Below are 17268 nucleotides of genomic sequence, written 5' to 3'. Positions count from 1 at the left end.
CTGACGGCTGAGCAGTCCTGGGGCCCCCTGGACTTGAGGGGGCCGCGTCCCACTGCGTGCGGCGGCCACCGGCGGGGGCTGCGGGGAGGCGCGAAGGGAGGTGGCGGCGGGCAGGGCAGGAGCCGAGCCGCCCCACACTACGCGCACGTAGTCCCAGTCCAGGTACGGAAGGAGGTCGGTTCCCGGCGACGGCGTGCGCGGCTCCGCACCGCCTGAGGCTGCGGAGAAGGAGCTATAGGCCGAGTCGGCGCGCGTGGACAGCCGCCGCAGGTCCAGACTGCGCGTGGATGAGGCTGGGGAGGCACGGTCGCCCCCAGGACCCAGGGCCTCCATGGCTGCGCGGATGAGCACTGAGCCAGCTAGCTCCGTGGAGCCTGGAAGAACGTCAACGGCGTGGTGGGTGAGGAGCTCAGGGTAAAGGCTAGGACGGCCTGCTGCCCCGCCAACACGGAGAGCCAGGTGCTTACACATCTCCCAGGTCACATGGTCTCAAGAGCTGGTATTACCCCCCAAGTCAAGGATGGCATGAGGAGTAGGAGCAGCTCCAGGGAGCAACTCTGGAGGTTGAGGGCCTCAGCTCAGTGAAAGGAATTAGAGATTCCCTTGGCCCGTTTCCTGCTGCGGCTCTCCTGGCTGGCATCCCTGGCCACTTCCCTGGTACCCCCTGGAGCGCTGAGAATGTACCCATGCTCCTTCCCTCCCCAAACCTGTCCCACCCTAGCTGCTTCCTGGCGCTTTGTTAGCTTCTCCATGTGGTCTTTCCCTGTTAAACAATGGTCAAGAACGTTCTGAGATCACAGGGGAGCCAAGAAAAGAGGCGGGAAAACCCAGGTCAGGTAGCAGAGGCAGCTTCACAGCTTTCCTCCCTCCCTCTGTGCCAGTTCTGTTCCAGGTGTTTTATATAAATATTTACCTTGCTCCTCTCAACTGCTATCTGCATTTGACAGATGAAAATACTGAGGTTCTGAGGGGAAATGATTTGCCCACCGGCACAAAGCTGGTAAGAGATTGAGCGCTGCCTGGAATCTGGGCCTGCCTCCAAGTTTACTGCAGCCAAAATCAATTTCCTAGAAACAAACCCTGCTGAAAGCCAGTCCTCCCTGCCCCGCCCCCAAGCTGCCTGAAGCCTCCAGCACAGCCCACTGTGGGGAAGAGTCGCCCCCACGTTCCCTCAATCTACTGGCAGATTACAGAATAACGTGGTCCCTGCTTTGGAGACCGCCTTTTGTCTAGGAATGACAGGCTCATGCCCTCTTTGTCCTGCTACTCTTGCTCCTTGCATAGGGCTCCACTCAGAGGTCTCCTGACCCTTTGGTCCCTACCGTGTCCAGAGCTTCCCCTATCACAGCACTCATCACCCTACATTGTAATTGCTGGCTTGCCTGTGACTCCCTCTTCCCATTCCCACCCCTAGCTTCCTGAAGACAGGCCCTATACTTACTCATCACTGGACCCTCAGTGCCCCGCACGTAGTCGATGTTAAAGAAATATTTGTTGAATGGCAAGGGAAGAAGCCGACTTGAGAGTAGAGAGGGGAGAAGGAAGAGGGTTCCTTTACTTCTGCCTCCTCTTCTCTCCTCCCCATTAGTCTTTTCTGGGGAAGGGGACAGACTGTGAGGCAGTTGCCCCCATGGACACTGACCAGGCTATTCATGCATTATTAGGAACCAAACAAGCAGGCAAGCACAGCTCAGAGCAGGACTAGCCAGAAATCTATACTTCCCCAGCACTGGGAGGGAGAGGGGAAAGGTTGAGTGGGTGTGCCTGGGCCAGGGGCGATAGCAGCTTTGAGTCTTGGGAAACTGGCACTTCCTATGGGCTATGGAGACTTTGGGGGGCTTGCCTTCCCTGAGCTGCTTGGTGGGGAGTACAGAGGAGTGTGGCCTGCAGCTAGGGTAGGAACTATTCAGGCTCATCTGAGCCTCCTAGAGCTCAGGGTCACCCTCAACCCCTTTTCCTGAAGTCTCAGATGCTACAGACTGCTATTCAGGGAAGGTAGGGAAGTTAGTGGTGGGACTCTATAGTGTTTTCCCAAAAGGGAAAGGCTACTGCCTTTTTCCCAGGAGGGGCTTCCAGCCGACCTGGGACCAGACCATCTTGATATCACCCACCTAGAGGCTACTTTATGCCCACTAAGGCCAGCCCCGCAGTGGGCCTCACACTCTGGCTTAAGGACATCTTTGCAAAGTATTTCTACTCTTTGGACTTCAGGAAGATAAGAAGCTACTCTGAGTAGTAGCCCTGCCCCTGGGAGGACAGCCACCTACTTTAGGAGACACACCCTAGCTGCCCAGACAGTAGCCCTCTCTCTCCTTATCCTTCTGGGCCCTGCTTGGGAGTACTGTTCACCTGGGCTTACGCCACCCATAAGTCTGTAAATACTGGCTTGCTGGCAGGTACAGGCATGGGTGACTGTTTGAATACAAAGATGTTTCCTCAAAAAAGGCCTTGAAAATTTGATCTTATTTGTGAATTACCATGTTGAGAGAAGACTCTTGAATTCATCAAATAAAAACAGCTTGAATGGATAATAAAAATATGTGTACACATCTATTTTCTTATGGACCCAACCCTGTCTCAAGGATGCTTTTGCAGTAGTGGCCCCAGCAGGCTGATACCCATGCAGGATGCTCACAACTTTGTAGAACCTGATATACCAGGAGGGTCCAGCTCCTTTAGTGCATTTTGGGGCCTCAGCAGAAAAAACAAGTTTCCACACTTGTCTGTCTGCAGGGAGCCTCTTACAGTCCAGCCAGCTCCTGTGGCTGGGGGTGGCCACACCCCAGAAGCCCTAGCGTCAGTGTTAGTATCTGCTGTGGGCTGGGCTGCAGAGCTGGTGCCTGCATTGTACAGCAGTCCAGAGGATACAGCTCAAAGAACTCTGCAGACCTTCTTCCAAGCCTCATCAGAGCAGGGGAGCAGCATGGAATCCATGCCAGCAAACCACCAGATTGAGATCCTGTGGGGGTGGGGGTGGGGGGTGAGGAAGGCATTCACAATATACCTGTCACTGAACAGAAGAGGAAAAGGAAAGATGATTTCAGCGTGCAGAGCTGGGGGCCTGGGGGGCGGCGGTGCCAGGCTCAGGAAGAAGGAAGCTGAAATGCGGACAGGCCAAGGGGTCCAGTGCTCATTCAGTCTGGGGCCTATGGGCTTTGCAGCCTAGCAAAGTCTGGCAGCTGGGAAGTTGGGATGTGGGTCTGGACCAGCAACCCCACCAGGGTGTTTAGTTAGAGGTTGGTGGGGAAATAGATGAAGACAGCTTCGGGTGGGTAAACCCACACCAAGGCAACGGGAGCAGATGCAGGTAAGGTGACCAGAAAGGTGGACCTCATGTGACCAAACATGATCGAGAATTAAGCTGTACCTCTCTCAAAGGCCACCTCACATACAACCTCTGGTGGAGAGGTTGTCCAAGCCATCCTCCCGGGTGGTCTTCCCTCAGTATTAGACTCACTGTGGGCGCTGCTGCACGGCAGTCTCCCTGCCACACTGAGTTTCTGAGTCCTGGAAGGTGTCTTGAATCCCAGCACCTCAGACCAGGTCTAGCCAGGCAGTCATTTGCGGAAGTCTCACGGCTCTCCCAGTCCCCAGTGCCCCCCACCTCCGTTCCCCTGGAGACTCTCGCTCTGCAGGATGCTGGCGGCATTTAGGGGAGATCTCCGTGCTGTCGGACCACGTACCTGGGCTTCAGGCTCAGAGTCTAGGCGCAAGAGGGAAGGGAGAGGCTCAGGTCTAACAACCGCAGGGGGCAGCAGAGTCACGCAGTGCGGAGCGAGAGTGGGGTCCTGGGTACGCCGCGACAGACGATGGCCGCTGGCCCGCGCATTTCTCGACTTTTCCTGTGGGGTTCGCCGTCGGGGAGGGAGGGCTCAGAACGTAAGCCGGGGGACAGCGAGATCTTGGGCGGGAGGGACCCAGATTCTCCAGCGGCCTCGCGGCCAAAGGGCGGGACCGGGAGGAGAGTGTTGTGGGGTGAAGATCCCCTTTGACCTTTGGCCGCCCGGGCGCTCCCCCCGCAGCTCTGGCCGCTGGGCGGCTCCGCGTCGTCCCCAGCCCGCAGCAAAGAGCGCTGGCGCGCAGGGCCTCGGCTGGACCCACGCAGACCCGCCTCCGCACCGAGCCCACACCTCCGGCCTCAACCGCGCACCCGCTGCTCCGCGGCCCCGCAGCCACCCCCGCCCCGGTCCCCCTCCTCACCCGAGGCTCGCCCTGTCTCCACCCGGGAAACGGCCGCGCGATCGCACCGCCTGGCCCCCACCTGGCTCTCGGCCTCGCCGCATACCTGAGCTCCAGCCCGAGACGCGCTCTGGGGCGCCTGCGGCCGTGCGGTGACATCAGAGCCCCGGGCTCCGGCTCCGGACCCCACCTCCAGGCTCCGGCTGCGACGGGGGAGGCGCCACGTCCGGCCACCGGGGGCGGGAGCGCGGAGCCGCGGCGCTGCCCCGGGAGCCTCCTGCTCCTTCTTAGTGTCCGCTCCCCGACCTAGTCCCAGACCCGCGGGGTGGACACTCGTTCCCCGCCGAGCACAGGCCTCTTGCTCTTGGCGGGAAAAGAGGGCACGTAGAAGGGGGAAGGGCGAACACGGCGCTCGCCCGCCAGCCTTCAGCGTGGCTCTGCGGGGCGCGTCCTCAGCGCCCTTGGTGCGTGGGCCTGGGTCAGCCCAGGGCCCCAAGGCTTCCAGACCGCCACCCCTTTCCTTTCAGACTTGGCCAAGAAAACAGACCCGCCTGGGGCTCATGCCTCTGTCCCTGCCCCTCAGAGTACGGTGCAGTTCTGATGGCAACAGACCTTTTCACCAACTCTCCAGAACCCCCATTTGGGCGCGTCCTCAGCGCCCTTGGTGCGTGGGCCTGGGTCAGCCCAGGGCCCCAAGGCTTCCAGACCGCCACCCCTTTCCTTTCAGACTTGGCCAAGAAAACAGACCCGCCTGGGGCTCATGCCTCTGTCCCTGCCCCTCAGAGTACGGTGCAGTTCTGATAGTAACAGACCTTTTCACCGACTCTCCAGAACCGCCATTTCCAAAACCCTTCCAGCTCTTTGACTCCCACCGTGAACTCTTTTGTCCCATTTTTGCATCCCCCTTTCTTTCCATTTCTCCCACTACCCTGCATCGTCTAGGCCCTGTGTTCACTCCCGCTGCCCTCAGTGGGTCCCCCTATGGCCCGGATAGGGTTCACAGGCTGGAGTCTGGATCTCAAGGTCCTCCCCTTTGGGGATCTCCATCTTCAAAGAATGCTCTGCATTTGTCTGCCACTGTGCTCCACCCCCCTGCTATGTCCTCAGCCTCTCCCACCGCCACTTTCCACACCTCTGTCCTGTGAGTACTGGCTCTGCCAAAAAACGCTCCATCCCTAGAAGGGGCTGGGAACCCTTTGCCGAGCCCCTTCAACTCTCAGGTCTCTCTACTTTGGAGTGAGCTGCCCTCACTCGTCCACAGAGTCAGCGTGGCTGGGGGCAGGGGCACCTTAGCTGATAAAGTTTGTTGGTGGGAATAACTAGGACTCAGAACTCAGACCAGGGGTCAAGGCTGCGGATTTCTGGAGGTACTGGGAGACTGGAGAAGTCTGTCTTCTTGGGTCTTCTAGGTGCAGGCAGCAGGCACCTGAGCCTGGATTCTGACTGGTGACCTTCTGGCTCCGCCCCTTCTTCAGACACCATCCTGAGCCAGTCCTCAGCTTCAGCTGGAACTCTGGGCTCTAAGACAATGGTTCAGAAGCTCTGGCTTTGAAAGTCTGCCCTTACAAGTCCCTGATCCAAATGGTTGGTCTCTGAGCAGTAACACAGAAGAAGGAACACAGCCCAGGAAACAAAAAGTCCATTCAAAATTGCTTGTTTTTAATTTATATTAAAAATTTTAGATTAAAAAAACATATTTCTTGAAAACCATGAAGTGGACACAATGTCTGCAGAAAAGTTTATTAACCCATTCCACCTTCCTGCCTCCTTAATTCCACAAATGCTGCAGAAACTCTGCCTAACTCCCAGAAAACAGAAATCCTGCCAACCCACTTCTCTCCTGGTCTCTCCTTCTTTTCTGAGAAAGAGAAAAGAGACCCCTGAGGTCTGGAGATTGGCCTGATACTATCAGCTAGACCTTGGTGTTGCTATGAGCTGAACCTCTTACACCCATAGCCAAGGTTTTGGTGCTGTCCTGTTGCACTTAAGCAATTTCACAGGACGTTAACATCAGACAAGGTCCTCTGTAACGGGGCTGGAGCAAGACAAAAACAAGACCACTCTGAGATCAGATCCGAGCACAGACGAACCATGAACATTGTCCACGTCTCAAAAATGACCAAACATCTTTCTGTCCCAGTTAACGATGACTGCTGTTTCTTTACCAATCTCAGCGTTTAGCTTCACTCGTTATTCCTCTTTCTACATAAGATTTATTAATATACCCAATCATAGAATTACTCTTGCTTCCTGACAGCATCCAACACCAGGAAAAGTCCTGCTTCTTTAATTCTCTCCAAAACCACTAACACAAGCCCAAATCCTGTAAATCCTTTTTAATGTCCTCTTACCCAGATGCCCCATGGTTCCCCCATGCTGTGTGTTCCTCTCATTGCAACAAGCAATAAACCCAGTTTTTTCAACTGCAGGTGTCTTCCTGGTGGCCTTTGCCTGGAGGGCATTGGCATTTTGTATCTCTTTATTACAAAAGGCCAAAGAATCTTGGAGAGGAAAAGAAAGAAACTTCTGCAAAGCTGGAGTCTCCTTTAGAGGCCATGGAGACGATGGAGGCAGGCATGTATTTATCATGTTTCTCTTCTACATAAGAAGACAGGTACCTGCGTCCCTCGGTATCTCAGTACTTTCACAGGCCTGGGAGAGTTCTTTTAAAGAGCCCTCTAGGTGACTGGGCTTAGCCAGGGTTAGAGCCACAGATCTTCCTGCTCTTGGCCAGGCCCTATCTCAAGGAGTGGATGGGCGGGAAGGCGGTGGGTCTCCATTCCACGTGGTTTGGCCCTTGTAATCTGAACTGACAACACCATACCAAAACAACTACCCACCTCACAAGTCTCCGTGATTCCTGGCTATGGTGCCCACTCTCTCTGTTGGATTAAAGTAACATGATGTGACAATGATTTGAATGCTAAAGACCACATCTTTGCTGCCAGGCACAGTCCTAAGTGCTCAACTTATCTTTTCTAACCCTGTTATCCCTGAGCTTAGAGAGATTAAATACCTTGTCAAGTTTAAGTAGCTCATAATCAGTAGAGGCAAATTTTAACCCCATGGTAGTTGGTTCCAAAGGCCATTTTCACATGACCAGTGAAAAGAATTGCAAGATGTGGATGTTATGCAAGCTTCCTAGGAGAGAGAATTTGTACTTCAGACTAAGCAGAACAAGAAATTTAATAGGCAAGATGAGAAGTGAGCAGCAGCAAGACCCCAGTCAGGACTTCCCTCCCTCTGTGTGTCCTCAATAGACCGACGCATGCCTGGGCTGTGTCATGTATGGTTTCCAGTGGGTTGTTGTAAAGGACTTGTAAAAACATTTCTTTCCATAGGTACCTTTTCAAGATGTTCTGCACCTTGATTTTTTATTTGAAGTTATTCAAGTTATTTGAAGCTATTCAAGTTATTTAAGCTCATTTAATATCAGTACATAGGCCTGTATCATTCTTTTTAATAGATGCATAGTTATCTATTGCATGAGCATAAATAAATTGGGTTATTTAACCCAATTTGATGGACACTTGAGTTAATCCAGTCTTTTGCTATTACTAATGCTGTAATGAATACCCTTGATAACATATCTTTACCTATATTCGTAAGTCTATTTGTAGAATAAATTCCTAAAAGATGAATTATAAGTGGATCCTTCAGTGTTAGCCACCCCAGCTGATACCCTATGGATCAGCTCAACCTAGCCTTTCCTCAAGTCTGGCCCTCAAAATTATGAGGAAAATAATTGTAAACATGCAAGCCACTAACTTTTAGGGTAGTTTGTTACACAGTAATAGATAAGTGTAACAGGATATGTAAATTTTCAATTTTGGTTGATGTCAAATTTCTTACAAAGAGATTGTACCAATTTATATTTCCATCAATATATGAGCATGCTCATTTTCCTATGTCCTAATATAGTACATTATCAAATTTTGACCTCTGAAATCTGGAAGGTGAAAATAGGATCTCATTTTTAAATTTACATTTGTTTAAATAAATGAAATTGCATATCATTCGTGCATTTAAAAGCCATTTGTATTAATTTCTGTGATCTGTCCATATCCTTTGCCCATTTTTCTATTGGATTATTAGTCTTTCTTATTGATTTGCAAGATGTCTTTATATATTAAGGCAATTAACATTTTTTTCCCCTATGTGTGGCAAATATTTTTCCAAATGTATGCCTTTTGACTTTGTTTGCAGTAGCAGTGAATCTCTAATCATGGTTGGAGCAGGTATATCTTTCTTTTAGACAGCAGCTACTTAGCTGCCTTAATAATTCAGAGATGGTCATATATTGGTTAAAGTACGTTAGAGGCCAGAAATCTTTCAACAAAATCACGTTGTCTATTTTTGGAAATACAACAAAGCATGAATCATTGCTTATACACAAATGTCTATTTAAATTATAAATGTTCCCTTGGGACAAGTTTGTTTGCTTTTTAATTATACACTGAATTCACCACACTCGTCCAAAGATAGGACTTTATAAGAAGGTGGCCTCAAAGAAGAAAAATGCAGGGAGAATGCTGCTCACCATCTCCTGTGGGGGCTTCTGACAGGCAAGGCCTCTGGGTAGGGACTGATTGTCCCAGGGATTGAACCAAAGTTCCCTTTCAGATCAGCAGTTCCTGGGAAGGAATGCTGGGTTGTCACATTCTTATTGAGGACACGTATTATCACCTTTTCCCTATAGACACAGGGTGACACTCCAGCCTCTCTCTGTTCCATTTGCTCATAGTAACTCAGCTTTTTCTCCTCTAGCCTGGCTCCAAACCCCAGGCATGGGACCATTCCATCCCTCTGGTCTGCCCTCATTCAGATGTTACCCACACATCCTTGGACAAGTAAGGATAAACGAGTTAGATGAATTTGGATTCTCTCTTGCCTATTCCAGTGGACCCAGGACAGATAAGTTCTTGTGAGCTTTTTTACTTTGATATTCTGGATTCCTGGGACCCAACTGAAAACTGTTCCCTATGTTTCATTTTGGTTCTCAAGTATAGAAATTAACAGGCTCTGAAGCAGACAACCAATGGCATTGCCCAGAGAGGGCAAAAGCTGGCTCAAGTGCAGGAATGGTCAGACTGCCCCCTCTGTGTTCAAGTCCTGACAAAGGAGTGATACAGTCTCCAAAAAGCCCTGTTCTTAAAAGTGCCCTTCTGTTTGAGCTAACTCTCCCAGGTCTCTGCCTGCCAAGGAGTCACCTGGTCATCATTTTCAATGGGAGAATAATTCAATTCTAGAGCTCTGGGCCCAGGGCTGCACACGGAAACTGTGTATAGGACTTGGGGCAAGACTGGCTCACAGTGTGCCGTGTACATGTGGGATGAGTTTTGGCTGTTCACTCTAGAAACATAATGCATGTCCTTAGCGTTCACTTAGAAAATCTTGGTGATTTTAACTGACATATCTAGTCAGGGACTCACGTGGAAGAAACTTCATTCTAAAACCTCTGAGTGCGTATATCTGGCATCCATTATGTCTGTGTGTTTTTAGGGCCCTGCCAGGGGTACATGTGACCACACACACAGACACACGATCTAGTTGGTAGCTCTTTGTACTTTCAAGAAAGCATCAAGAGAAGTTAAACCGAAAATAGTAGAAAGTTACTTTTGACTTCTAGCAAATCACATAGCAAGATGAAGGCGGGATGTGTCTATTAATTGGGTGACACCAAAGGAATTCTGGGGCAAATAGCAACAAGCAGCAATTGCCTGGAAGGGGCAGAGATGGATCCACACAGGTTCATCGGCCACCCTGTGATTTCTCACCATGGAACAGTGTATCCCAGGTAGAGGGAAACCAGCATAGGGAGAAAGAGAGTGTGAGTCCAACACCTGGCAGGCCTAAGTGTACATGCCAGTAGTTGTAGGACCCTGGAGGTAGCCCAGCCTTCCCAAACCTCCACCCACTCATTAGTAAAGCAGCTGTACCACCACATATTCACCGCATAAATATGAAGTGAGATTTCATCATGTATATTCAGTGCCAGACTCACAGTAGGCCATTTGTAAATGGTGTCAGTTATCATTATTATTCCTCACTTCAGCTTCTCCCATGGGGAATATACTCTCAACTAAATCCTTGCCCCAATTTTCTCTCTAAGGATTGTCCCAAACACCAGGGGTATTGCTCCTGCTGTTGGTAGCTCCTCTCCTGAACTCGGCTCACTATTCCCACAAACAAGGCTGCAGTGTACATCTGAACGCGTCCTTCTTGGGGGGCCTCCCATACTGTGTAGGTCTGGGGGAGTCAGAACCCTCCCCCTCCTTTGAAAGCCAGCCCAGCCTGAGACTTGGACTCAATGCTCCTGCCAGGGACTGGGACTCTCAGGTGAGTGACATAGAGACACAGGGACAGGAAGAAACTATGAAGTGGAGGTCTACAGTGACAGTGGGGTCCTAGCCTGTCTCCTGCTCTGGCTGCCCATCCTCCTTTGGTTCCTGCCTATTTTCAGAGCCTGGTCCTCCAGCCTTCTGGTCATTCTGTGAACCACCAGGCCTCCTGGCAACACATTCCTTTTTTGAGTGAGTCGGGCACAGCTAGTTGCTGTTGCTTGAAATTAAGAATTTTCCTATAGAGAGCCAAGACACATATTTATATTGGGGTGCCAGTGCTAGACAGGAGAAAATCTAGCCAGATTCGGAGCTACTCTTTCCTTGGAAGAAGCAACCACTAGGCAAGAGGGCAAGAGAGCTCTCCCATGGCTGCCCAGAAGCTGGGAGATGCCCCCCTGCCCTTTGATGTGGCTGGCACCCTCTAATAAGTCTTGGGGTGCCAGTGCTAGACAGGAGAAAATCTAGCCAGGTTTGTGTATTCGGAGCTACTCTTTCCTTGGAAGAAGCAACCACTAGGCAAGAGGGCAAGAGAGCTCTCCCATGGCTGCCCAGAAGCTGGGAGATGCCCCCCTGCCCTTTGATGTGGCTGGCACCCTCTAATAAGTCTTTCACAGTCTCAAAACTAGCAACTCAGGAAACAGGATAAAGCAGTGCAGGAGAAACACAAGGCAGGCAAGTTCCTGGTCCAAAGTCATAAACATTTGCTATAAAAACAAAAACAAGATTTCCCTTGACCAACATAAAATCAAAGGCAAGAAAATTTGGAGATCAGTTGCTTTTTCCTATTCCTGCACTAAAGTGGGTTGACCTGGATTCTACCTGTTTTTTTCACACGAGCATGAGCCAAAAGACAGCTGATGTCAGACCAAGGCACGTCTGCTTTCCCACCCTATAGCTGCCCCCCAAAGAGGGCTTGGCATATGATAAGTTCCCTCTTTTTTTCCCTCTCCCACTAGCAAAAGTCCCTGGTAAAGGCCCCATCACAATCCCTGAGCCAACTGTCACCTCCTCAGTGAAGCTTTCCTTGATACCCCTAGGTGGAGTTAATTATTCCCTGCTCCACGTAACACTTCACTGTAGCACATATAGTCACTGACTTGTCTGTCTGCCCCAATGGACAGACAGTGAGCTCTTGAAGGAAAGGACCAGCCCTAACAGTCCCTAGCTCAGAACTAACATCAGTGCTTGTTGAATGAGTGCATGAAGGAGACCTGATTTCAGGAGAGCAGCTATGTCATTCCTCCATTCTGAGTTCACAGGTGGTAGCAACGTTCCAAGAATGGCCTCAGTCTCTCGGACCCACTTATGTGAACTAGGACCTACACACACACATGTGCACACATGCACATATTTCGGGGAGGTGTGAGGGAGAGTCTATACAAACAGCGTTGTAGGTGCCAAGTGGCCCTCCTATGGAAGTGATTGTGTAAAAGGAATTGCTTAATTAGCAAGCACTTATTGAGCGTCCGTGTACCAACTGGCCCATAGCTTAAGGTTTGAGGCAGAGGACACATATCCTAGGAGCCAAGAGCCAGAAGGGAAGTTAGCAGCAACCTTCCTTCCTGCTCTTGCTGGCAATCCGTCTCTACTCTGCCATCAGCCCCCCTTGGAGGGCCTGGTGGCTCTGCCCATGTTCAGACTCATCATCAGCTTTCACTGGGAGAAACGAGCTTTAAAGTAGCATTAGATCCTAGACTGGTCATTTCCTTGGGGTCTCTACAATTGCTGTTTCACTTCTGCCTTTGAGTGGTTTTAACAAAACGTCATGACTTACCATGGTAGAAGGGGCTACTTTTTTTTCAGAGCAGATTGCTTTAGTCACTCACTTGGGCACAGCAAAGAGAGGTCTGGAGAGCTGCTGCCATGGACGGAAGCAAGGATTCCAAAGAGAGTTCATTTAGATTTCCAAACCTTCTGCATTGTTTCTTAGGATTAGATTCATAATCTTTATTAGTGATAGCAGTAGGTCCTAGTTCACAGATAGTCTATGAACATGGGTTCTTTTCAAAATGATTAAGTACTCGAAAGGAATTAAAAATGAAGTCAATAAAGTCACACTGAAACCCTCTGGTCTTCCTAGAGCAGTGAATGCTTTTTCTAAATTAGATTCACCTTAATGCACTCAATGGCTTACAGCTCAACAATAAAAAGACAAATAATCTAATTTTTTAAATGGGTAAAGGATTTGAATAGACCTTTCTCCCAAGAAGATATACAAATGGCCAACAAGCACATGAAAAGATGTTCGACATCAAATGTAAATCAAAACCACAGTGAGGTACCACTTCATACCCACTAGAATAGCTATAATGAAAAAGACATTAAGTGTTAGCAAGGATGTAGAGAAATCAGAATTTTCACGCACCACAGGTGGGAATATAAAATGGTGCGGCTGCTTTGGAAATTGTCAGTTCATCAAACAAACAGAGTTACCATATGACCTAGCAATTCCACTCTTAGGAATATAACCAAGAGAATGGAAAACATATGTTCATGCAAAAACCTGCATGTGAATGTTTGTAGCAGCATTATTCATAACAGCTGGAAAGTAGAAACAACCCTAATGGCCATAAACAGATGAAGGGATAAACAAAATGTCACATTTTCATACTATGGAATATTATTCAGTTATAAAAAAAAAGCGAAGTACTGATACATGCTCCTACAACATGAATGAACCTTGAAAATGTTACACTAAGTGGGAGAAACCAGACAATGTATTATTCTATTTATATGAAGTGTCCAGAATAGGCAAATCCATAAAGGCAGAAAGCAGGTTAGTGGTTGCCAGGGGCTGGAAGGAGGCGGGGATAGGGTGTGAGTAATTGGTATAAAGTTTCCTTTTGCTGGAACATGATGAAAATGTTCTAGAATTAGATAGTGGTGCACAACATCGTGAGTTGTGCTAAAAGTCACTAAAGACTAAAAATCACTAAACTGTACACTTTAAAATGGTGAATTTTATGTGTGGATTTCTCTCTGTCTGTATATGTGTGGCTATACACACATATACACACACAGTTAACAGTTGTCACTGACGTTGGCCTGTTCTGCTCAAAATCTTCATATACAAAGCAAGAGATGGCCTCCACGAGCTCTAACCACCCTGGTATTTTAAGTGTGTGTCTCTAAATGCAGAAAGAAAGCTCACATATTCTCACTAGTTTAACTATTAGTTCAAAGCACCATCTGCCACAGACCTAAAAACACCTGGCAAGCCACATGATCTCAGGTTTATCTATGGGTCACATGTTCTGATAGTCATATGCACACAGGTCGCACAACTTTTCAAAAATTACAATTGTAGATGAATTTAATTATTTTAAAAATCAGAGTATTTAGCAGTAATACAAAAGGGGTCCATTCAAAAGTATATAACCTGTTAACTAATTTCAATCTGACTTGATGAAATCATAATGAAAATACTTAAATCATTCTCAGGACCTATCAAGTGAGGGCATATCCCAGTCCTGACACCACATGTGTACCTACGTGGGAGTTCTCAGCTTCATGTGTGTAGTTTTGTGAAAGGAAAAGAACTTTGGAAGAACTGGGTCCAGCGTCTTCCCAGTGGGCAGAGTTCTATGTTCTATTAGTTCCCTTGTCTGGTAGGGCAGGTAATCAGAGTTCTATGTTCTATTAGTTCCTTTGTCTGGTAGGGCGCCTGAGAACTGCACTCCAGAAGTAGCTACAGGAAATTACAGGGTGTTCTACATATATCTCCATCTGTGCCTCACTTCTCAGACTATGACTGTTTTCATCAGGGAGAGCTGTGATTCACCTTTTACTATCAGTGATGCCATCATGCTCAGGCAGTTCAATAGTGGGGAAAAAAAAAGAACATTCGAGAATCAATATTCAAAAGAGGAAGCTATTGCATAGGAGGTGGGAGATGTATCAGATCAGGTAATAAATATATTACGTAATTAGGTAATAAATATATGAAGTATCGTAAGCTCTTTCTTGGGAGGCAATATTAGGGAGGAGTTAAGAGTGACATCATTCGAGGAAGAGACGGTTGTGCTGCCCAGTAGAGATATAAGCCACATATGTAGTTTTAAATTATCTACCAGCCACATTAAAAAAGTAAAAACAGGTAAAATAGATTTTAATATATATTAAATCTATGTACATATTTAATATATCCAAATAGATCCACTATGTCAGAATATTATCACTACAACGTGTAATCAATATCACAAAATGAGCTATTTTACATTCTTATATTCATATGAAGTCTTTGAGATCTGGTGTGTATTTTACTTTCACAGCTCATCTCAATTTTGATGAACCGCATTTCAAATGCTCAATAGCCACATGTACCTAGTGACTGCTGTATTGGACAGCACAGCTTGAGAGCATCTTAGTCATGGGAATAAAAGCCCTCAGTGAGAATCTATTTGCTAGACATTGTTCTAAGCTCTTTACATGTATTAACTCATTTAATACGTACTATTATTTAAAAGATATTATTATATATTATTACTATTATATAACCTTATTTAATAGGTACTATTATTATCCCCATTTTACAGATAAGGAGACTCAATTCAGAGAGATTAATTCATCTGCCCAAAGTTATAGCCAGGGTGGTTCCAGGTCTCATGCTTTTAATTACTCTACTCTTTTCCCTGGCATGTGCCTGCTCTTTCTCTCCCTAGTATGATCTCAATGAGCAGGAATAAACCCAGTGCTGCTCTGTTGGGGGTACTTTTTATCTCATTTACTTGTCATTTTGTTGGAGAAGGACCTGTGTAAGATGAAGTCATGACCCCTCCAGTTCCAGGAAGTGCTCACTGTGTGGCATCGATCAGTAAGTCTCCAAGATTCCTTAATCTCCACAACCCTGCTTTAGCCCTTTACAAATATTTTACAAACTGGTCATGGTCAAGGGCATGAACACAATGAAAACCTGTGATCCTGGTCACTTTCTCCTCTGATCATGCAATGATTTGCCAAGTTCACAGCAGAAATTTTCCTGGCAAATGATGCAATGGAAGCTGGCACATTAACTTTTATTTTGACTTTAATAAACTGTTAAGCCTGTTTTTCTCTTTTCTGAAGGTACATTTGAACTCAGTTTTCCTACATTTAGGCAAAATTTGAGATGACTTATTGGCAAGTCATTTGGCCCTGCTAGTTATACTATCCAATGAGGTACTTTTTTTATGTCAAATATGATATGCAGTCCAAATACTGGATGTGCTCCTGCCTTAGAAATACATCTACTTTTCTTACCCCAAACTGACTGGACAAGGATGAGATGGAAAAGGTAAAGGAAGCCATCAAATAGAGAGCATGTAGAAAGTTCTTTGCAAGTCGCAAAGGGATTACAATTTGCTAGACACTTTTCTTATCCATTTTTCTCTAAGCAGACGTTTAAACAATGACTTTACATGGTGCTTCTAGAAATATCCCTTTTTGACTCAGAGAACTGAACACATGACTTTACTCCCTCCCACCAACCTCAGAACACGTGAATATCAAATATACTCATGGGGCAAAGGACAGGTGAGCAGAGCACAGCAGATGAGTGGGAACAAAGTTTTGGAAGCTGGATATTGGCTGGAAGAGTGAGCAGAACTAATTAAAAAGGAAACCTAAACCTGCTGGGTGTGGATATCAATGGGAAGCTAGCTGGGTCACACCACAGAACCCCAGGGAAGCTCAGGAAATGAAGATGTCATATGCCGTGGAAGGCAGCGGTACCAACTATGACAGTCCATGGATGGGTATTGGCTGAGTCTGTAGATGGAACCACTGGTCCCCAATGTACACTCCCCATCCCAAGCAGCTAGATGACCGCTCCTCCCGCAACCCAGCAGGAAACTAAGGGTTGATTCTGTGGAAGAGTTGAATCAAGAGACTCCAGGCAAGTAAACTCCAGACATGGAGACGGTTGGGGGGAACGGTCCAGCACTGGGATAAAAATGGATTAGGGGAAAGCTCATAGCCCCTTGCACTCCTTGGCTCTAAGACCACTGGCAGCTAAGTGTATATCTTTGCCCTATATTCCTCCCACAAGAAGATTGGATAAGCTTCTGTAGAGACACCTAGAGAATCTTACAGAAGCCTCGAACCACAGCCTTCTAATCACCACACCCCGTCCTGTCCTGCACAGCTTCCAACAGTTTTCTAGTGCCTTACACTTACAGATGGACAACAAAAGACATTTGAGAAGAGTTTCCAACATGAAAGACAAAGACCAAAACAAACAGAAACAAAGCAAAACTCACAAGAAATAATGCGAGAAGGAAAAAAAAAAAAAAAACAGAACAAAAAAACAATATAATTAAGAATCACCTCACTTGGATGGAAATATGAAGCCAGGGACTGGGACACAGTTTATCCTTTCCTTTCACCATAAGAACATAAGTTTCTTCTTTCTAGAAGGTTGCCATCCTACAACCTCAGAGAGATAGGCCAAATAACAAAGAGAAGAGCCAAGGAAATAAATTCCAAGTTCACTTCTCTGCATCCCTACCTCCACTGCCGTAGTCCAGGCCAGCATCATCCCTCACCTGGGACTACGACGATAGCCCCTGAAAACCCAAAAGGTCCTTCTGCTTCAGACTAGTCTCTGCTGAACAACTTACATAGAACACTTAGAGTGATCTTTAAAAAAAAAAAAAAAAGACTCAATTATTTCAGACCCCTGATTAAACATTGTCAATGGCTTCCTACTGCTCTTGGCTTAAAAACTGAATTCCTGTGCACTGGTCTTGTACCGTCTGGTCTGTCCGCT

The 17268-nt window shown here is 47.5% G+C and overlaps 1 protein-coding gene across 1 annotated transcript in view; it reads right to left on the bottom strand.

Annotated features, from left to right (window-relative positions):
* The window catches only part of SHROOM1 (shroom family member 1), an 8048-nt gene extending 3322 nt beyond the window's left edge, over positions 1 to 4726 (bottom strand). The window contains 3 exon segments of the mRNA XM_025040728.1: positions 1 to 374; positions 1442 to 3842; positions 4286 to 4726. The exon segment at positions 1 to 374 is cut by the window's left edge and continues 49 nt beyond it. Of these exon segments, the coding sequence (XP_024896496.1) occupies positions 1 to 374; positions 1442 to 1445 (378 nt within the window). The 5' untranslated portion in view covers positions 1446 to 3842; positions 4286 to 4726.
* Positions 4727 to 17268: the final 12542 nt, after the last annotated feature.

Source organism: Pteropus alecto, unplaced genomic scaffold, assembly GCF_000325575.1.
Source record: "Pteropus alecto unplaced genomic scaffold, ASM32557v1 scaffold78, whole genome shotgun sequence".
In the NCBI taxonomy this organism is placed as follows: Eukaryota; Metazoa; Chordata; class Mammalia; order Chiroptera; family Pteropodidae; genus Pteropus; species Pteropus alecto.
This window is presented reverse-complemented; position numbering and strand designations above follow the sequence as displayed.